The sequence below is a fragment of the Schistocerca nitens genome, chromosome 1 (assembly GCF_023898315.1).
Source record: "Schistocerca nitens isolate TAMUIC-IGC-003100 chromosome 1, iqSchNite1.1, whole genome shotgun sequence".
NCBI classification, from domain to species: domain Eukaryota; kingdom Metazoa; phylum Arthropoda; class Insecta; order Orthoptera; family Acrididae; genus Schistocerca; species Schistocerca nitens.
The window spans coordinates 218,629,169-218,653,072 of NC_064614.1; the positions used below are offsets into that span (position 1 = coordinate 218,629,169).

General features: G+C 39.7%; 1 protein-coding gene across 4 annotated transcripts in view; it reads right to left on the reverse strand.

Annotated features, from left to right (window-relative positions):
- LOC126246014 (uncharacterized) overlaps window positions 1-23,904 on the reverse strand; it is a 297,733-nt gene that overhangs the window by 161,934 nt on the left and 111,895 nt on the right. For all 4 annotated transcript variants that reach the window (XM_049948363.1, XM_049948362.1, XM_049948364.1 and 1 more), the window contains exon 6: window positions 8,917-9,123. In XM_049948363.1, coding sequence (XP_049804320.1) covers window positions 8,917-9,123 — 207 coding nt within the window. The remainder of the gene's footprint in view (window positions 1-8,916; window positions 9,124-23,904) is intronic.

Sequence of the window (23,904 nt, forward strand, 5' to 3'; positions counted from 1 at the left end):
TTCATCTGTTCAGTGGTACGAGGATTAAATTTGGGCATTACTTCTGAGATTTCCTTTAAGAAGGAACATTTGAGAACAGAGTGAAACATTTCTGCGTATGCTTTGCTAGCCTCAGTTTGGTTTCCTGTCTCATAACTGAGATACTGGAAACCTTTGTCTGCAGGTATGATGATAAAGTCACAATCTGTTTTCAGGTTGTGCATGGCTGTCCCTTCTTCTGCTGAATGGTTGGTGTGCTTACGAAGGAACCTAGGGAAGGGTGGTGAGGACAAGTTGCAGGGAAGGAATTCCTGGAAGATGATCAAGGGATGGTTAGCTGGGAGGAGGGAGGATCACAGTTGGCAGGTGGTATGAAATGAGAGGAAAGGTAGGATTCTTTGTTGGAATTAGGTTGGCTTTGCTTGGAAGGATTAGTGGCAAAGAAGCATTTCCAATGCAGCGATCAGGAGGAGGAGAGCAGATCTTTGAAAAGTGCAACATGGTTAAATTTGGGTGTAGGACTGAAGGTCAGGCCTTTGGATAGGACTGAAATGTCTGTGGGCCTGAGGATTTTGATGGAAAGGTTAACAACCGTTTTCTGGGGTTGTTTCAGCTTTAGATTTAGGGAAGGTAGTATAGGGGGATGTTGCACGTTGGAAAGGTTGGCTAGGCACTGTCTGGGTGCTATGAGGTGTTGACGAGGAGGAAGACTGTAGGTAAAATAGGTTGAACAGTGATGCCCCAAGGCGGCAATAGGACGTCAATGGCCTAGATAACTTATGGAGGTGGTGCCTGGAATGTTTCTCTAGGTGCTGGAATGCAAGGGATTTGTCTTCCCAGATGCAATATACATAGTGGGAATTGCACAGGGGCAGTATGTTGCAGAGGGAGCAGAGGTAGTTCTGGGATGCCTTGCGATGTAGATGTGGCTTTGCAGAACCAGGCCTGTGAGAGCCAGAGAGAAGTGGGATCTGAAAAGGCAAGGTCATTGTGAAAGGAGTGGTGGGATCCAGAGAAAGAAATTTTTATGGTTAGGCTGCTGGGAGTGGGGGGATTCCTTGATTTAGGCAGCATTTCAGAAATAGGACATGGGACTGGGTTTTAGTCACGGACATTGATACTTCTCTGAACAGGTGCAGAAAGATGGAGGAGGGGTATATTGTGGCAGGAATGTCATTGGGGCAACAGGAAATGACACAAGAAATGGTCAAATGAAGGTTTTAGGTGGTTGTGCATGCTGGTGTGCTGGATGACAGGAAAAGACGGATAAAAACATGAATAGATATGCAAAAACACTTATAAATCAGTAAAAATACGCACAAATACATAAAAATATGCACAAATACATAAAGCACAGAAATCAGTAAAATATGTACAAATGAGTATGGTGACAAAAGAATGGCACAGCATTAAAATTCTGAAGTTATTCATTAGTCGGTTTCACAGCAAACTACTAATCAAGGTGTTCTAAATACAATAAAAAAGTTATGCAAAATGTTAATACACAGTAATAAAAAAAAGCCATATATCTGAAGCGGGTAGTCCTCTGAAAATTTCAAAAACCTGATTTTTTAAAATGTTATCTGGGATGTTTACTTTATTGTCTCGGGATGTCTACTTTAGTGTAGGGTTCATCTCAAGTTCAACAGAAATTCCTTTATAAAGTTACAAGGCAATTTGTAAAAGAGTGTCTACAAGTAAGGATTTAATATCAATGGTGGCTTAAGAGCCATTATGGAAATTAGGAACATGCCCTAACTTGAAATTGGACCAGCCTGTTACAACTTCTATACAAAAGTGAATGAAAAATGTATCGAGTAAGCAGAGCAGTGGATGACAGAAGCTGCCAAAGAGGCCTGCAGAACCACCATGGCCATGAAAAAGATGGAGGAAGACCTCATTTTGGATCTGGAAGAATTGCTGTATGGCCCAGGCATCACTGACTACAGGTATTGTTTAACTTAATTACAAAAAATGCAAATCAAAAACTTTAAATACATTTTCTCAATACCCTATTTTTAAAATTGGCATCATGAGAAAGATAAATAAAATTTTGATCAGAATTTGATGCTGGCATTGTACACTGAATTCTCTATCAGCATACACAGCCGTTCTGCAATATTTTCAGACGTCTATTTTCAGTGAATGTTTTTGTATTGATTTTGTGTGTGAAAAAACATGACATTTGTTTGAACACATCACCATTTTATTAAAACTCATATTTTTCAGTTATCCTATGAATCCTAATAGAAAATATACTGAAAATGACTTGTACAAAATTATTTTGTTACAGGTCCAATAGGCAGGCTTCAGGATTTCCCAACAATGACCAATGTTCCGACTTCAAGGGGTTCTTCCATCTGGTGCAACTGTTACAGGGAGCATCGAATGTGGACACAAAAATTATTTCTTAAAAGGTGCAAGTGTATGGAATAAAACTGTATCATCAGATTTCGTGTTATTTTTTTATTTTACATGAAAAAAAGACAGAAAAAGAAATCACGAAAGTCACCGATTTTTCACGGGTTCAAAGAGAGCTATCTCCTTAAAACACCTACATGAAAAGTACTCAAGTGGCCAGAACGGATGACACAAAGCTCTGAGCCACATGAGCAGAACATACACTTGTGACATGTAATACTTCTCTTGACCAAGTATGGTCCAAGATCAGAGTGCTAACCAAGCATGTTCCTGGCTCAGAGTGCTATTCCACATAACTATTACAAACAATTCAGATCAATGGAACACATGGCTTCCATTTCATGCAGTGCTCTCAAACAAAAACAACTGAATTAAAGTCAGCCTGAAATAAGACATCAAAGGAACTCAGATGTGATGATATCTTCTCAGGTTTCCTTCAAGGTGGGTGGTTTGAGTCTCCATGACGTTTCAATGAGTGTTACATCATCATCATCATCATCATCATCATCATCATCATCTGATGAAGTGTAAAAATTGCACACATGTCCCATATATACATCTGAATGGTGGCCGTCTCCCTCACTCCTTACCCTGGGCACAGGGTTTGGTGACCTGTAGTGGGGGAATAGATTGCAGTTGAACTCATGGAGCATTCAGTCTTGTCTAGACTCGCTAAGCGTCAACTGCTAGGTGTGTCCTTGGCCTATAGCTGCTATTGCAAGATTCCATGCCAAACTTATGTGACAGCCTCATTCTCCTATTAATGAGACTGTCACTGACCTTTATCTCAGTTGATTCTTTGATGATGCTCTCCTAAACCCTACTAGCTTGGCAAAACATTTTCACTGTCCCAAATTTGAATTTATGTATGTTGTCAGGATGTGTTCTGCCACTGCTGATTTATCTTTGTGCACCAGACATAAGCATCTAATGTGATCCATGCAGCGTTGCTAGGAGCAGTGCTGTATGTTCTCAATGTACTGGCAGCCACACTGTCTTCATATGGTGTAACGGTACACTGCTCTAATGACACTAGTACACAGAACACACACCATTTGTGACAAAGACATCCCCCCCAGCCGAGCTCCAACACGCCAGGGTCATTTTTCACTAAAACGGGTACAGTGAAACACAGATTAGATATGCACTCAAGAAAACGAAGGATAAAATTATCAACGTAGAACAGGTAAAGAAACAGAAAGAGAGACTCTCCTTTATCCCCTATATTGAGTTTCCCTCAGCCAAAATTGTGGAAAACCTTAGAAAGAACAACATGAAGGTCATGTTTTGACCACCACAGAAAAAGAAAGATGTCCTTGGTGCAGTGAAGGACAAATTACAACTGTAAATATTCAGTATATAGCATCCCTTGCAAATTTGACAGCCAGTACATCAGGCAAACACAGCACTGTATCTCACAACACTGCATGGAACACATTAGATGCGCACATCTGGGGACAAACAAAAATCAGCTGTAGCAGAACACAGCCTCAACGAGGTACACACATTAAAATTTGAAAAAACAAAAATGTTTTGGCTGTGCAGAAAGTCCAAAGAGTTTCTTGTCTTGCATGACACTGAAAGTGTTTCATCAACTTTCTTGCATCAGGTTTATGGGAAGTACAGAACATGATTTGTGCTAAGTGATCAAGGCAAGAGTAGATAATTTCAATAGTGAATAACTTTAAATAACGTAGAAATGATACATTTGTGAAATAGAATTATTCAAAAAAACTAAGGTACGGTATGTTTGTGTTACTTTACTTAAAACAGAATTTGTATTTTAAAAAAATTAAAAAAACTTAAAAATAAAAAAAAGTTGTTTTTCTCTCGCTCTATTTGCAAGTGGAACAGATAAGGAAATGACTAGTAGTGATATAAGATAGCCTCCATCAAGCACCTTATAATGGCTTTCAGATTATGTATGTAGTTATAAACGTAGATCATGCAATATTAGTTGGAGTGACTTTATCCTATGAGGTACAGAAAAGGAAGTCTATAGATACATTGCAGGTGGTGCGAACAGACCGGCCTGTGAAGTAGTTCTTGACGCATTTTCCAAAAACTGTCTTGAGCAGCTGGTTTGACAACCGGCGTACAATGTAAATACTGTAGACCCTGTAGCTACAAACAAGCCTGAATTTATCATAGAGACAGGGATCAGCGATCAACATGTAATCACGACAACAATAGTTACTAAAGTTAATAAAGCCATCAAAAAGGCTAGGAGAACTTCTTTGTTGTAAAGAGCCGATAAGATGTCAGCATTACACAAACAGTGAATGGTCATCATTTAGTTGCACTATGAGGGACACAAGAGGAATTATGGGCAAATTTTAAAATGACTGTAAATCACTCTCTGGAGACTATGTACCGAGCAAGTTGCTTAAGGACAGAAAAGACCCACCATGGTTTAATAATATAATTCAAAAAACACTTAGAAAACAAGAGATTTTTGTCTCTTGGTCAAAAAGAACATGGAGATGTTGACACGCAAAGATCAGTTGAAATTTGTGCGTCTATTAAAATACTGATGTGTGGCACAAGTAAAAATTTCCACCACGATACTTAAGCGAAAGATGTTGCCAAGAATCTGAGAAAATTCTGGTCCTATTAATGATAACGAGGTGGATAGAAGGCTTCTATGACTTGTCAACCTATATAGTGTGGCAAAAGAGCATAGCAGAAGCAGAAATGAGGTTTTAAATATCATGTTTAAAAAATCATTCACAGAGGAGGTTTGCAGAGAGATACTATCAGTTGAGTGTTGCACGTATTCCCGTAAGGAAGACATAAAGATAAGCATCCCTGCTGTTGAGAACCAACTGAAAGGGTCGAAAACAAGTAAGACACCATGTCGAGATAGAATCAAAATTCAGTTTTACACAGAGTACTCTTCAACATTGCTCCCTTACTCGGCTTGCATTTATCGACAACCTCTCAACCAGTGCAATGTCCCGAGGGACCGGTGAAAAGTACAGGTGATTCCTGTACATAAGAACAGTAAAAGAATGGACCTGAAAAATTACATAGCAATATTCTTCACACTGATTTGTTGCTAATTCTTGATCATGTTCTAAGCTTCCTTGAGACAGAAAAGCTTCTGTCCCCAAATCAGCAAGATTCAGAAAAATCTGCTTGTACAAAATTCAGTTTGCCCATTTTCTCTAACAATGTCCCGCAAACTATGGGTGAAGTGCAGCCTGAAGATTCCATATTGCTAGGTATCTGGGTTGCATTTGGCACAGTGCCCCATAGCAGACTGATAACAAATGACCGAGCATATGGAAAACGTCCCCCTATGGGAGTGGCTCAAAGACTTCTTACGCGATAAGAGTCCAGTATGTCATCCTGAACAGTGAGCATTCATAAGAGAAAAGGGGGTTGTCAAGAGTGCCCTAGGGAAGCGTGATAGGACAGCTCTTGTTCTCCATACACACAAACAGGACTGCTCTTGTTCTCCATATACATAAACAATCGGATGGATGGAGTGAACAGCAATTTGCAGCTGTTTGGTGACAACAAAGCACGAGGATACAAGATGACTTGGGCAGAATTTGCTTTGGTGGATGAATAACAGCTTGCTCTAAAAGTAGAAAACTGCTAGTTAGTATAGACTGAGTATGAAAAACAATAATGTAATGTTAGAATCCAGTATCAGTGATGAACTATGGGGCACAGTCACAATGATTAACTACCTAGGCCTAGTGTTGCAAACTGACATGAAACGTAAAGTAGGGAAGGCTAATGGTAGACTTTGGTTTATTGGGGTACTTCTAAGAAAGCAGAAACCATGTACAGAATACCAGTGCAAACCATTCTTGAGTAGTACTTCAGTGTCTGGAACCCCAACAGATCATATTAAAGGAAAACGGAGGAATTCAGAGGTGCTAGATTTGTTATGGATGTGTTTGATCAACATGTAATCAACATTCTCTGTGAACTCAAATCTGAATGCCTGGAGATATTTCTTTTCATGAAACACTATTGAGAAAATTTAGAGAAGTGGCATTTGTAGCCAACTGCAGAACGATTCTACAGCTGCCAATGCACACTTTGTTTAAAGACCGTAATAACAAGATAAGATAAATTAGAGTCTATATGGAAGTATATAAACAGTTGTTTCTCCCTCACTCCACTAGCGAGTGCAAAAGCAAATGGAATGACCAGTAGTGGTATAAAGAACCCTCCACCATGCACTGTGTGGTGGCTTGCAGAGTATATACGTAGATGCAGATATAGATCTAGATGCAGAGTACAAATGAATAAACTTCAAAAGTATTGTTTAATATGAAGTAGACAAGTATTTTCCTAATAAGATTTTAAGGAATGGGAAAGACACACCATGGTATAACACACATGTGAGAAAGTTGCTACATAAGTAAAGGGAGTTCCATCTCTGATCTAAGAGAAGCAAAAATCTAACTGATATACACAAGGTGAAGAGAGTGAAAATGAGTGTTACGGGAAGCAAAGGGAGTAGTGTTCAATGACTTTGAAAGTAAAATTTTGTCGACCAATCTGTCAAAAATTCTAAGACTTTTGGTCTTACATAAAATCAGAAAACATATCAAATTCAACCACTCAGTCACTCTGTGATCAAATGGACATTGAAACGGAAGATGAGAACAGAGGAGTCCGAAATACTGAACTTGGTCTTTCAAAACAGTTTCACGGTAGATCATAATATGGTCCCTCCTTTCAAACACAGCACAAACGTCAAAATGGCAGATACTGAGGTAAGTGATAGAGGAATATAAAATCATCTACAATCACTTGGTAGTAGGAAGGCACCTAGACTAATAGATAGCTGCAAGATTCTTCAGAGATTATTTAAAAGAAGTGCTCCCCTTCTGGCAGCCATTTATCGTAGGTTCCTGGAGCAACAAATGTTACTAGTGACGAAAGAGGCACAAGTAATTTCCATTTTCAAGAAAGGTCATAGGACAAATGTAAATGACCACAGTCCTATATCATTGACATCAATCTGCTTTGGAATTATTGAACATGTTTTTTGCCCATGTATCATGAGATTTCTAGAAGATGAACATATCCTGTGTAAAAATCAACTTGGATTCCGCAAACAGAGGTCTCGCAAAACTCAACTCACTCTGTTCCCTCACGAGATTCAGAGTGGTTTAGACATCACCACTCACATTGATACCATGTTCCTTGACTCTGGAGAGGCTTTGATACACTTCCACACTGTAGTTCACTAAAAAAGGTATGAGATTCCCAATTATCAGACCAGATTTGTGATTGGATTCAAGACTTCCTTAAGTTTCTCTCAATAGAGCAAAACAGAAAGAAGCTAAAGTAATTTCAGGAGCTCTTCAAAGAAGGGTGATAAGATCACAGCTGTTTACAGTATACATAAATGATTTGGTTAATAATATTGGTAGCTCCATAAGGTTGGTTGCAGCTGATTCAGTTGTCTGTAAGAAGGTAGCAATGTCAGAAGATTGAACTGAACAGCAGGAATCCCTAGTGAGAACTGATGAACGGTGCAGCGACTGGCAGCTGACACTGAATGTAAATAAATATAACATACTGCACATAGGTAAGGAAAGAAATCCACTGCTATGTAATTACACTGTTGGTGGCAAATTGCTGAAAACAGTAACCAAGGTAAGATATACAGGGATAATCATCCGAAGTGATCTTAAGTGTAATACTTACCTAAAACAAACAATAGGAAAATAAGATAACAGACAGAGATTCATAAAAACAATCTTATGAGAATGTAAGTCATCCACCAAAAAAGTTCCTTACAAAACACTTGTCCAACCACTTCTTGGGTATTGCTCATCAGTCTGGGATCCTCTCAAGACTGGATTACTCAAAGAGAGAGACAAGACCCAATCAGCAGCAGCTTGTTCCAGTACAGGATCATTTAGTCGGCATGAAAGCATTACAGATATGCCCAACGGACTCCAGTGGCAGACGATACACGAGAGGCATAGGCCATCATGGAAGTGTGAAATTCTGAGAGAGCACATTCCATGAAGAGCTGCACCATATATTACTTTCTCCCGTGGATCTACCTAAATGACCGCAACAACAAACACTGAGTAATTAGAGCTAATATGGAGATTTACTGACAATCATTCTTCCCAAGTGCCATTCATGAATGGAACAGGAAAGGGGGGGGGGGGGGGGTGATCAAACTGGTGCCGGAAATACGCTCCACCACACAACATAAGGTAGTGTATCAAGTACAGATGTAGATGTATACACAGCAGAAGCTCTGACTGGGGAGGATGGGTTGTACGTTTCAAGGGAACTCCTTAAAGGTCACCTTGTAGATTTAAGCAATCCTTCAAAAATATAACTCTGGATGGCTATATGACCATAAGGACCTCATTCCCAAATGGAAGCACAGTGGCTCTCCCTTACTCTCATCATTCATGTAGTCTCTAGTGAAAAAATGCTTTTCTGAGCTGTTACATGTGTCTCTGCAGCACCCAGCAAATGCAAATATTAAAACATTTATCATCAACACAACAATAATTTTACCTTTTCTTCTATTCGCTTTTTCATCAAACTGACTTTCATCATCAGACATACTTTTTGAAGAATCAAAGCCAGTGTCTTGTGAGCTGATACTTGATGCCTTATCAGGAGAAAATCCTCCATTATCACAAAAGTTTTCATGCTTCATGTCTTGTGAAAGCTGTTTTTTCCATGATTTTAAGCAAAGTTTGTAGGAATCTGGTAACATTCCTGTATAAAGATGCAAAAACAAAGATCAATTTTAAATATGTACTTACAAATAATGATGCATGCAAAAGTCTTTATTACATAATTTTGGGAAATAGATGCCACATATAATGCCAAAGTTATAAATGGGAACATGACAGAAAAAATTATTTCACAGTAACAGCAATATATGCCAAATTTGTTTATCCACAGCAACACTCACACACAAACTTTTTAAATAGCATAAATATGCATGGCACTGATTTTCTTCTTTTTAAAGAGTAAGAATTAAACCAGTAAATATGTATGTTCTGTTTTATTTATAATATTCATAGTATTAAACATGTGATGGAGAGTTCTGCTGCTTTGCAAATCTTTCAATATCACAACGCAAAGAGATAAATCTTTAAATAGCAGCTTGAACCACCAGGAGGATCAACCATCCTCTGCACTCACCATATATCTTCCACAATCTACCAAACTTTCTCAGCCTAACTTATCATTTTTAATATTTCTCTTGAGCAAAAATAGTATCTATAATGTAATCATGAATATCTGAAACAGATGTAAATTTTTCATTCATTTGAAAAGCTCCAAATGACTCTTGCTCACACAATGTAAAACTCATAGTATCACCTACTCAGTCTTAAAACAGTGAAACAAGAGAAATCAATAAAATGACCATGTTTGAGCCACGAATCTCATTACTTAATTATAATCCAATCAACATAAATGTTAAGGGTCAAATGGAATGTACTGAATTAAGGAAAATGGAACTACTTGCTACAGATGGTCAAACACTCATTAAGAACTATTATCTTATTTTCCTCAATCCTTATTCAACACTTGACTGCCACAAGGCCACCACCAGCCACAGTAGATCCTTAAGTCTGATGCTGCGTGCCCGCCAGTGGCCATGCTGGACTCTGTAGCCTAAACTGGCCTGGCGTGGTGGTGAAACATCCATCACTATGCATGCAGCAGTCAGCGTGTTGATAAACCATGTAATAACATCAAAAACATCAGCCTGAGTAAGATTTTCATTTCCATTATTGTTGCATTTCATTTGGCAAATATGTGAGTCAGTTCAGTACATTCTACACTTCATTCAAATAAGTTCTTCTGTAATCTGTTTGGAACTTTTCTCAAAAGATGAAATCAAACATTAAGAATTTTCTATAACATGTATTAATTATTTTTAAACATTAATTCCTTAATACACTCAAAGTTTACAAGCAAACTGTCATTAATTGTGTGTAGTTCAACTTAGTTTTGTTATAATCAAATTAAAAGCTCATACACACATCATATAAACTAAGTTCTTCAGTATGTTTATTGACAATTATTCAAACCTTTCAGATTTTATTTGGCTTGGATGACATCAACTGCAAATCAGGCAGAAATGTTTATTTCCATCAATATTTTCAATATTATCCACATGAGGATTCCTCTGCTCAATGTATAGAGCTGCATGCAATTAACTATGAGGAAATCTACATGGTATGAGTGGGATGAAGAGCCATACACAGTCAGCCCATACAACTTCAACAACAAGTCAAGTCTGCTGGGGCAGTCAATGGTTAAACAATCAAATGGTCATAAACGCTTTTAGCATTCACTTTCTCACATTCTCTTTACAGGACAGGGTTGTAGGGACCTGTACTCGGCTTTGCTGTGGCAAAATGGAGCACGTCTGTCATCAAGCATGAGCTTCGACATCAGTTCATTGTCTCATCTCAACATCATGTTGCTGCCTCACACACTAACTGTCACACGTGGTGGAGTGCAATAGTGGATCACATGTTATGGCGTCCTGGAGCGTCTCGTCAAATGCTGTTTTTCTAGTTCCAGAAATGTAAATACTCTTTGGAAAAAATAACAGTGCTTAAATTTTCAGAAAACATTAGTTGGCATGCTTTAATGTAAGGAAAAGTTATTTGAATATCACAAGGAATTTTTTTTGTTTTAATTTTTTTTACGTAGATTCTATGCCATCAACAAGGAAAATGGAGGAGCTTTCAGATAAAATTAAGCAAATAAACATCAAAATGCGAAAAATAAATACTGAATTCAATAGAACAGATCTAAAAATTGATGAGCAAACTAGGAGACTCGAGGAACATATTACAGGCTTGCTTGACAAACAGACTGAATTCAGTCAACAAACAAATAAATTAAAGAAAACTATGTTAAACCTAAAGGGCGAATTGTATTCTGTAATTAGTAAACTATGTGATTTTTCTTAAGACATGAAGTAAATGAATAGTTCAAGGAACCTACCACTGATTTTAATCAATTCCACGAGTCTGTTTGCTGGGATTCAAAAACTAATTTCAGACCTAGCTGAAGACTAAGGGTCCATTGTATAAACGTCACTGCTGTACTCAGACCTATATCGTGCAAGTGACTATTACATTATCCAATCACTTGTCAAAATCCTGAATAGCCACTTACTGCAGCACAGACCAACACAAGAAATGCCCAAAGATAATTAATGAGGTTCTGTAAGTTAACGACAGGGATGTGGAGCCATGTCAACTCCAGTGCACTAGGTTTCTTGCGTGAGGGTCCACGGCGTGAAATACCCTATGGAGGTGGTCCCACAGGTTCTCGACTGGGTTTAAATCCAGGGAGTTTGGTAGCCAGTGGAGTATGGTAAACTTACCCTGGTGCTCTTCGAACTGTGCACTTACACTGCAAGCTATGTGACGTGATGTATTGTTCTGCTGATAGATGCTATTGTGCCAAGGTAAAACAAACTGCATGTACGGATGGCCATGGTTCCCAACGATAGATGCTCTTTGTGTGATCCATTGCACCTTCCCGAATGACAGTATAACCCAGCTAATGCCACTAAAACATTCCCCCCAGAGCATGAGTTCCCCCCTCCAGCCTGGACCCTCCTGAAGATTGTTGCACAGTGTTCGCTTTCAAACATTTCATGCCCGATGGAGCATAAAACATGATTCATCGGAAATGGGCACCTGTCGCCACTCAGTCAATGCCCAGCTACATTACTGGTGTGCAAATTCCAGCCTTCGTCGGTGGTGAACAGCAGTCAGCACGGGCGCGTGGACCAGGTGCCTGCTGCGAAGGCCGATACATAGCAACGATCGCTGAATGGTCAGTGAGGAGACACTGTTTGTAGTCCCTTGATTCATCAGGGCAGTCCATTGCTCAACAGTTGCACACCTATTTGCCCATTAAATCTCCACAGTCGTCACCTAGATCTATCATCTATGGCCTTTGGTGCACCACAGTTGTCTCAGCAGTGGTTTTCAATAGCAACATTTCATCATGCATGTTATACCTTAACAACGGTGGCATATGAACAGTTTACAAACTAAGCCTTTTCAGAAATGCTTCCTCCTTTGGCCTGAAAGCCAATGATCATGCCCTTTTGGGGTCAGAAAAATCACTCTTTCCACATTACGATAACAACTGCAACGTTTTCTGCATCCCCCCAGACATAGTTTCTACTGCTACTGCTGCTGCTACCTGCCATCTGTGAGTGGTTATTGCACTTTGATGTCAAACACAGGCAATGGTCACAGAAGTTTGACTGGACCATGTGTAACTGCCCAGCAACTTAGTTTTACTCTGAGCCGTAAACAACTCATCATTTTGGGGCAGAGCCTCAGAACTGACTTGGAAAACAGTGAACCTCTGCACTGTATTCCAGAAAGCAATCAATGAACCGCTGCCTGATAAATTTCATTTTGCTAATTGACTTTTACTACTACTTGTTCATCAACATGCATGCACTTGTCATTGCACTTGAAGCATTAGTTTCGTACTTAAAAATTTAATACCAATTGTGTAGTTACTGTTATCTGAGCCTAAAGAACATATGTTAAAAGATGTTCAACAGTTACTGGCTATTGTCTAACTCCACATATTTAGCTTATCACTGTAAACGTACCAAATTTCTATTTTTTATTCTGCTGTTAACTGCCTGTAAGTACATTTAAACTAATCACACAGATTATAAGCCATTTCCACAGATTGTTATGAGATCAGTTATTATCTGTACTCATTACATAGATTCTGAACTATCCAGCTTGTGACCATCCAGCCACCACACTATCCGTCTACTTAATTTACTTCTCCATAATAAATGAGGATTAATTTGTTGTTCATACTGTACTTTTCGAAAGAGGCACCAGCTGTGCTGTTGTGTGGCCCTTAAAAATGTTTTACCCGTCGTTTGAGCTTCTAGCACACCTGCAGTCAAAAATTATACGATACAAACTGTATTATTAATACTGAATAAATTAATGGAACCATTCTTCAACAAATGATACTTAGAAGCCCTCTTCCAGCACTCACAAACAACAATGAACACACATAGAGGATAGCTATGTTGGCAACCCTGTATTATTTCCTTCTTCAGTTGCACATCAGACATCAAAAGCGCGTGCATTGTTAAATTGTAAAAAGTCTGAAATGGGTGATAAAAACAAGCTCATTGTGTCTACGGATGAGCTGTTGTCTTCTCAGCTCACTGACATCAGCGACTGATAATAATGAAGACTGTGTAACCATTCTGAAGAGCACTGACTTGCTGGATGTCATAAGGTGGTTGGCTTAAGTGTGGGAAGAGATTCTGAAAGTATCACTTGAAAGGTCTGGAAAAATTCTTCTAGACCATGAAAACAGACATTTTAACATAGTCTCCACTTGTGAAAACCAAAGTAAAAAATGAAAATGATGATTTTATTTTGTTGCTCAAAAATTTACCGAGCTATGAGGACGTCAATGCACAAGATGTCACAGAATGGATGACAATAACGAAGTTCACGAACTAACTGATAATGATAATGTGGAAATGACAATGCAGGGGGAAGACATACAAGAAGTGGGGGAAAACTTACATGACAGCAAAAATATCATCCCACATTCAGAAGGGTTCAAGACAACTGAGGCAGCAATGCAGTACATTAGTGAATAGGAGGAAGCAACAAGCAACACAGATGATATCATCTGTTTGTGTAATTGGAGGTATATTGCAGCATGGAAGGGGGAGTAAAAGAGGGAAACAGCCACCTATCAAAGGTCTTTTTAAAAACTCAAACCTGTAAGTTTCACATGTTATTTTAGGCCTGGCTCTTCACATGTATGTAATCAAACATTCATACTTTACAAAGTAGATCGTTTAGTGTTTCCTGTAATAATTTTTCAAGGCTGCAGTATGAACAAGTACATAACAAACAATAATAACTAGCATGTATTATGTAAGAAATCAGAAAATGTTGATAAAATTGGGTTTCCGTACAAAAAATGGTGTTTCAAATGGTATGGCTTGGGTCAAAAGGGAGAATTCACTGAACTCTGGCCTATCTGGCCTGTTTTGTTATCTGGCTAAACCTTCCACCACATTAGGCCAGATAGTCAAGAGTCTACTGCACTTATAGGGTGGCAATTATTGAACTATATGAAATAAGATCGTCATAACTTATGAACAGTTTGCATTAGGACATTCAAACTACACGATTGGTCATGGGGCACGATGGGAATTAGTATGGTTTTGTTTAGCGATGAAGCCCACTTTATTTGCCTGGGTTCATGAACAAGAAAAACTGACGCATTTGGGGAACTGAGAAATCGCATTTCATGATCAAGAAGTCTCTTCACCTTCAACGGGTGACTGTGTGGTGTGCGATGTCCAGGCACGGAATAATCGGTGCGATATTCCTTGATGGCACGATGACTACTAGCAAATGGTACATGAAGGTTTTGGAGGATGATTTCATCTGCATTATCCATTAGTGACCCTAATTTCAACAAGATGAGGTCCATGCAAGACGGAGCTCGACCCTGTCAAAGCAGGAGTGTGTTTGATGTCCTGATGGAGCACTTTGGGGCTGCATTCTGGCTCTGGGGTACCCTGAGGCCACTGGCATGGGCCTCCATTGGCCACCATATTCTTCGGGTTTGAACATGTGCAACTCCTTTTTGTGGGGCTATGGTAAAGACAACGTGTACAACAATAACCACAAAACCATTGCTGAGCTGTAAACAGCCATTCACAAGGTCATCAACAGCATCAATGCTCTGACACTGCAGCAAGACATGCAGAATTTCACTTTTCATCTGTGCCACATCATCGCCAATGGTGGCAGGCATATCGAACATGTCATAACCTGTAGCGACGTTTGCATGTTGAATAATGTGTTGGTTGGTTGGTTGGTTCATTTGGGGTATAAAGGGACCAAACTACAGGGTCATCAGTCCCTTTTTGCTGACGCAAGCAAGGTTTAAGGTACAAAACCTCCCAAAGTGTATTGTGTATTTGAGAAAGTAAAGAGGGGGGGGGGGGGGGAGGAGGAATGGATAACCACACCTAAAAAAATGAACAGACAACAGGGAAAAGATACACCACACGCAAAAGTAGAAGGTGGTATAAAAATCATAGAGCAGATGGTCTGGGCTGGTTGATCACAATAATAAAAGAGGATGAGCCAGCCACTCTGCAACACATTAAAATGCCCACCTCAAAAAGACATGGCGAGATGAACACATGTAGGGAAAGGATGACCACCAAGACAAACAAATACAAAGAAAGTGTGACAGAGTCAAAATGGAGGGAATGTGACGGCCTCAGAGAGAAGGCTAAATTCCCACTCTTAGATGGTATGATAAAAAAAACCCTCAGCAATAAGACATAAAACTAAAACTGCTGTTGAGGCACTGTTGCCCAACACCGAAGGTAGGGTGCTGGCAAGGTTAAAAGTCCACCGCAGAGGGGCTGAAAGTGGGCAGTCCAGCAGGATGTGGACGACAGTCACATGAGAGCCACAGTCACACCGAGGTGGGTCCTCGCGACGGAGGAGGTAGCCATGTGTTAGCCATGTATGGCCAATGCTGGGGCACCCTAAAGAGCAAGAGATCACGTTTCCTGCCGCAGAAACGATCGTTCTAGTGACCCGCTCAACTACCACATCGATGGTACCATGTGGGTGTGATTCAACAGTGACGACAGAAGTGAAAGCTTCCCAGTCTGCCTTGTTTAAAGCCCATATTGGTAGACGTCCAGGGGAATGGCACTGAGGAAGTGACAGGAAGATGGGAAAGTGGTCACAACCACAAAGTCATCATGGACTCTCCTGTGGACAGATGGGAGAAGTCCTAGGTTGCAGAGGGATAAATCAATGGCCAAGTAAGTGCCATGAGCCACGCTGAAATGTGTGGGGCCCCCATTATTTAAGAGGTAGAGGTCAAGTTGAGACAGGGAAGTTTCGACATCTCTACCTCTGCCAGTAAGCACAGTGCCACCCCACAAGGGGTTATGGGTGTTAAAATCTCCCAAAAGTAGGAAAGGTTTATGGAGTTGATGAATCAGTGCAGCCAATGCGTTCAGGGGTATTTCACCATCTGGAGAAAGTTGCAGACAGTTATTTCTTCCGTTGTCCTTATCCTGACAGCCACAATTTCAAGAGGATTCAGGTTCACTGTAGACTGAGTTCACGACATAGACACAAACTCCACCTGACACACTATTATAGTCGCTACGATTCTTGTAATACTGATATAGCCGCAGAGGGCAGGGGTCCGCATTGACGGGAACCAGGTTTCCTGGAGGGCAATGCAGAAAGCAGGTGTAAAGCTTAACAGATGCCATAGCTCAGCCACGTGGTGGAAAAACCGCAGCAATTCCACTGGAAGATGATGTTATTGTGAGGCTGTGAAGGCATGAAGCACGCAAGCAGGTAGGTTACGTCTCAGGGGCACCTGCTGCCACCAATTGAGTATTTGTATCCATTCCTATTGTGGATGAGGCATCAGTGTGATCCAAGTCCTCAGGGGACGCTAAGATATCCACCTCATCCTCGGGTGCAGAATTGGTAGGGAGTGGCAGTGTTGAGGCCAGTGAAGGGTCCATTTTCTTTGCAGCCTTCTTTGTTTGCTTGTCCTCTCGCTTCTCTTTAGAGGCTTGCTGGGAGGACTTTTCCGAAGTAGCTTTAGGCATGGAGGAAGACCGTGAAGCTCTTTGTCCAGCAGTTTTGGGCTCCTTGAGCCACTGGCGAGTGTCCACTGTAGCACTGGTGGAGATCTCTGAAGTGAGGGTTCCATAGGACCCCTTCCGCATAAGGAGAGCTGAAGGAACTATTTTCCAAATAGTTCAATAACTGTCACCCTGTACATAGCCAATAATTTCCTTAACCTAACCTCACAAACCGAAAAATATTTCTAGCTTTCGCATAGTGCAAGTGCCGTATTCACTTCTTTACTTAACACTGTAATGTTACCATCTACTCAACTGGTATCCTACCCTTCATTTCCAACTTAGTTACATGTCTTTTGGAGTTTTTAGCAGCTTATTATTGTCCTTTTAGTTGTGCTGCTTGACTGTCGAAACCACGCACATCAAAGATTTACTTCTTTCTATATGTAGGATAAGAACCTTTAAAAGTGTGTGTCGACAAGAGCAAATATTAATCCTGTATTTTCTCCCCTTCACGTCTGACTATGTCTGATAGGTCACGGCACATCCTAGTGGCACTGCGAGGAACTAGCCAGTACGTATTTCTGATGTCAGATGATTAACATAGATAGGTGACAACTGCAATGCTTAAAAATAATAAAATCAAATACAGTATCAACAATATCAGCAATTAATTAGCTAACAGTCTTTGCACAGGCACATCTGTGAAAATTAGTTCATAGGATCAGATATTTTATCACTGACTCTCTTTTCTAGACCTGCTATAGGGTAAGATGTACAGGGACGAACAAAACCATTTGCAACAATTGTAATGAGTTATTATTCACTGAATTACCAAATCTGTATAAGTAATCACCAAACAGAAAAATAAAATTAATTATTAGAAAAGTAACGAATAACAGTAGTACATGTAAATGAGACTTTTCTGACAGCTGCCACGTATGCAATTACAAAATATTTTCATGTTCACATGTTGTACAAATCCATTTATCTTTCTTGAGATTGTTAACACTGTTGCACTTAGCAGATATTAAAAGAACACACCTAGAAGTGATGACTACACACTCTGGGTTTCTCACTGACACACTGAAAGACAAAAAAGTTATAAAATTTTTTCCATTACATATTTACCGCAGTCAACATGACAAAAATGGAGTCTGCTGGAGTCTTCTGTTAATCTGTTAATTTTTATAGATAATTTGGTGTGGGTGGGGGGTGAATTATGAACTGGCAGAACTTCATATCAAGACGAGGGGTAAGCCAAGAGTCCCACCAACCCAGTCTACCAATGTGTGCCTAAGATACAGTGAAAAGTATTTAAATGTGCACTGCACATAAAACATTTTGCTTGTGAATGATAGTTGCATAGTTCTATGGAGATATTTTATTTAACTTTTTCCCACTACATTGACACATTAGTAAGTTGCTCGCCACGGCAACAAACATAAAAATTGCTATTTCTGTCAATCACTTCATACTATTGCACGCACAGCATTACGCCGTAAGTTGTTATATGAATTCATTATACAGAGTCTTTCAAAAAGAATGTACATATTACAAAGTATTATGTTGTCAAAATTATAGATTGCTGCACCACAGCTTGGTTGTTGGAGGACATAATACAATGTCTAGTTTATATTCATTGCCACTAAATATCGGTTGTCTTCAGTTTGCTTGGTTACCATAAGATGTTGCAAAATGGCTACTCCACAGCAGAAATCATTTTGTGTTCTCAAGTTTGCAAAATGTAATTCTGTGATTACAATGCAAAGATGTTTCATGCTGGAGTACCAAACAGGTCATCTGAATGGATGGAATATTCGGAGACGTTATAGACTGTTTGTAGACACAGGATTGTATGTAAAGGAAACAGTCCTGGCTGCCCTTGTGTTTCTGACAAAGATGTCGCACAAATTCAAACCATTTTCCAATTTAGTCCTACAAAACCAACTCATCATGTCAGTCAGGAATTACAACTGCCTACAATAACAATTTGGCATATTTTGAGATGTCTGTTGGTTATGAAACCATACAAGTTACAGCTGTTACAGGTTCTACACCATGATGACAAACCCAAATATGTGGCATTTCCTGACAAGCTTCAAACTTCTATTGACAATGACAACACTTTCGCACATTGCTTCACATTCACTGATGAAGCTACTTTATACCTTAGTGGGAAAGTGAACAACATAAGAGAGGCGTTTGAAAAGTCCGTGCGAAGTATGAGATATGGCACCACTTACGCATATCGAGGTCATGTTTAGTTAGTAGCTCAAATGGTTCAAATGGCTCTGAGCACTATGGCACTTAACATCTGAGGCCATCATTCCCCTAGAACTTAGAACTACTTAAACCTAACTAACCTAAGGACATCATACACATCCATGCCCGAGGCAGGATTCGAACCTGTGACCATAGCGGTCGCGCAGTTCCAGACTGAAGCGCCAAGAACCAATTGGCTGCACCGGCCGGCTTAGTTGGTAGCATGTTTGGAAAGAATGCACACCAAGTTTCTGACATATTGGTCTATTTCTTTGTGTTTGGCATTCGTGTGAATCAAGGAAGTCGAGTGATTGTCAAAAATGGACGAAAAAGAATTTCGTGTGGTGATTAAACATTACTTTATGAAAGGCAAAACACCTCAGGAGACTAAAGAGAATCTTGATAAACATTACAGTGAGTCTGCACCTTTGACTAGAACAGTTTATAAGTGGTATCAAAATTTTTGGAGTGGCCATATGGGCACAGTGATGCCCTGTTGAGGTTACGACTCCAGAAATCATTGATAAAATCCATGTTATGGTGAGTTAAGGTGCGTGAGATTGCTAGTGCTGTGGGCATCTTGAATGAACGAGTACATAATATTTTTCATAAACATTTGGACATGGGAAAGCTATCCACAAGACGGGTTCCACAATTGCTCATGCTTGACCAAAAACGGAATCGTGTGAAGTGTTGCAAGGATTGTTTGCAGCTGTTCAGGAAGAATCCGCACGACTTTAAGCATTGTTTCATCTCTGTGGATGAAACATGGATAGATTACTATACTCCTGAGACCAAACAACAATCTAAACAATGGGTTACTAAGGGAGAATCTGCACCAAAAAAGGCGAAGACCATTCCTTCGGCTGGAAAGGTTATGGCGACTGTCTTTTGGGATTCGCAAGGGATAATCCTCATCGATTATATGGAAAAGGGTAAAACTATTACAGGCACATATTATTCATCGTTATTGGACCATTTGAAAACCGAGCTGCACGAAAAATGCCGGCGATTGGACCGCAAAAAAGTCCTTTTCCATCATGACAATGCACCATCACACACCTCAGTAGTTGTGGTCGCAAAATTAATGGAAATAGGATTCCAACTTGTTTCACACCCTCCCTACTCTCCAGACTTGGCTCCCTCAGACTACTATTCGTTCTCCAATTTGAAGAAATGGCTGGCGGGACAAAGATTTTATTCAAATGAGGAGGTGATTGCAGCAACTAATAGCTATTTTGTAGACTTGAACAATTCCTATTATTCAGAAGGGATCAACAAATAAGAACAGCATTGGACAAAGTGTATAAGTCTGTAAGGAGACTATGTCAAAAATAAAAAAGGTTTACCCCAAACACGTAAGTAGATTTTATTTTTGCATGGACTTTTCAAACGCCCCATATTCATAACGTTCAAACTTAGGGCCTACAGAACCCGCGCGCACACACTGAGCATGTACAAATTCACACAAAGTCAATGTGTTTTGTGTGATATCCAATTCATCTGTTTACAGCCCATTTTTCTTTGATGTTACAAAACTTTTTTTATTCTGAAGCTGAACGATTGGTTGTCAATCAGCCAGTGACTTGGCACTTATCAGTTGGTCTCCATGATCACTGATTTGACACCCTGCAGCTTCTTCCTGTGAAGTTTCATTAAGAACAATGTTTATGCACCAACACTATCACAGAACCTAGAAGAATTAAAGAACCGGGTCTGTACTGCCATAACATCAGTGACGATGAACCTGCTTACCCAAGTATGGGAGTAATTAGAGTATCGATATATTATTATTCATGACACTTGTGGAGCATCTGTAATCAAAACTTGAGAGATTTGTAAATGTGTGTCACAAGTATTGGGGTTGTACGTCTTACAGTGTAATAAATATGTGTGTTCGAATTACATACATTGTTTTTGAAAACACCCTGTATTGTGGACTGTATAATGTGTATTAAATAAACTTAAAACATATTTTGTGTTAATAACAACTTCTTTATTATTCAACTCTCTTCAACTTGTATCTGCACAAAATGGAGACATTGTTTTTCACAGGGCTGCTGATCTGGCACCACCACAGAATGACCAACCTAAATATCAGGGATCTTACCTGCCCCTCTGCCTATAATACCTTAGGAGTAGTCAGTATGCACCCTACTCCAGTTGGTAGTATGGAACTACTTTATTCTACAGTAGCCACACCACTGTGTCATCACGGAAGTAATGGAACCAAGAGACATCATCTAGTCACAGGCAGCTGGTTTTGGTACATCAGGATGATTGGCATACAGGTCAGCTGCTATTTTTGTTGCACCATGTTCTACTTTGGTACTTTGATAGCAGACATGTGCAGTAAACTCATGATAGGAATCCAATTACATCTTAAGAACATGCATACTATGATCATGATCATGGTAACAGCACGTGTTTGCAATCTGGTTCTACATGGAACCCACCAACTGCACATCAATGTATCTGTTGTACCATCATGCTCTTATGCCTGCCCCTTCATTTCCCATCTCAGTTACTCTCATGCCCAACGCTTACTTGTTTATTTCCTTCTGATTAGTTCTACCTGAGTACAAACAGTAATTTTTCCTTAAGGCTGGAAAAAATCCTCAAGATTATTTTCTTGTCTAATTTATTTATCATTTTCCCTCAATAAGTAAGATTCCAGAGCTTTGGGATTCATGGCTTTTCCCACACTGTGAAGGTTACCTCGATTTTTTCCACGTTTCTTAAGAGCAATATACTGATTTCAGCATCTCTGTTGCTCACCTGCAGCCCTTCCCCCTGCCCCTACGTAATTTGAACACTAGTGAAACATCTGCTACAGGCTATGGGCAGTTTTGTAGGCAAGTCCTTATTTATCTGACAAATTGCAGAAAGGAGTGAACTGTTGCACCCCACCTTCTTATTTAATTAATTTCATAAGGAGTGGTGAAAATCAATTACATAATTCCATCTAGGGATACACAGGCTTGGATCTTTGTATCCCCAGCAAGATGTGTTGCAACATGAAAATCACAACGTCACCTGTCAAAGAAGACCCTAAAGTTCATGATGACATAATCTGAGATTAACACTTATACAACACAGAAGTCAGAGTCCAACTTAATTTGCAGACATTTGTTGTGCCAATATAAGGTCAACTGTGCTCTAGAATAGACCCTAGGGGTATTAGAACAAGCCAAAGATGTAGATGGGATAGTTACATCAAATTCTAATTTAATAATACTGGAGGAGGGGGGAATGAGATCAAAGAACAAAAAGTAAAACAAAGAATAAAAATATCAATGAGTTCACTTCATTTTACAGGGAACTCTGGGAAGAATGAAGCAGAATTTAGGAACCTCTGGGTAAAACAAGAAAAAACTAAAGAAGGGGTTAAAACGACAAAGAGAGATAAGAGGTTAGGGGTTTCTGCAAAGTTACTATGCGTAATTCAATTGGGACCATGGACAAATACAATACAACAGTTTCTAAACTGAAATTTAAACAGGACACAGACCCTAATCATTCTATTTAAGCTTCACAGAAGTAGTCACCAAAGTGATGGGATGGGACATCATTAGAAAGTAGAGTTTGTCCTCAATTATTTTGAAGAGCATGCAACAGAGTGGGGAACCACACACCCAGTAGCATTCAAGTCGTGGAAGTACTATCAGGAAAACTTCAAAAAGAAATATTGCTCACCTCAAGCACATGTGAAGATAGTCCTAAAATTATTTGATCTACACTACTGTAACCAGAGTTGGGGAAGTTTTCAGAAAATCTGAGAAGATCAAAACATATATAATTTCAATTCGTCATTTACCTTACCAGGTCAGAAAGGAAATCTGGTACTGCGGTTGATCAAATGTAAATGAACTGTTAACATTTATAGTAGGTCTGAATACATATTTAATTCTGGGGAGATTATGCAGAGATGGAATGGTTAACACTAGAGAAAACAGATATGAGGGGCATTCAATGAGTAATGCTACACATTTTTATTGGGGGGGGGGGGGGACTTTAGTTGAAAAACTGCAGAGTTTGTTGTGGGACATCGGGTAACATTTCTGCTTCAGTCCCTATAGTTTCATGAAGTTCTGACACATGGAGGCCCTACAAGTAACCTTAAAAAATGGCACTGGTAATGGAAGTGCATTTCAAGCAGAGAGCTGTCTGTCATTGCCTTTCTTATGGCATAAAACCAGAGCACACAGATATCCATTGGCCTCTGCAGAATGTGTACAGAGATCTGGCAGTGAAAAAAAGCAAGGTGACTTGTTGGGTGAGGTGTCTGTCTTCATCACAACAAGGTCCCACAAACCTGTCAAATTTCCTGCATACTGGATGGCCGCACACAGCTGCAACTTCTGCAATGTTGGAACATGCAGACATTCTCATTCAAGGTAACTGACTGATCATTAACACCTTGCTGCTCCACTGGGATGTCCTTGTTGATAGTGCTAAGACACTTGTCCACCAGTTGCGGTATTCGAAGTGTGCAACCACTGGGTTACTTGGCACCTAATAGAAGACCATAAAGAGCAACTAAGCATCATCTATATGGAATTTCTTGTGCTGTACAAGACTGATCATGACAACTT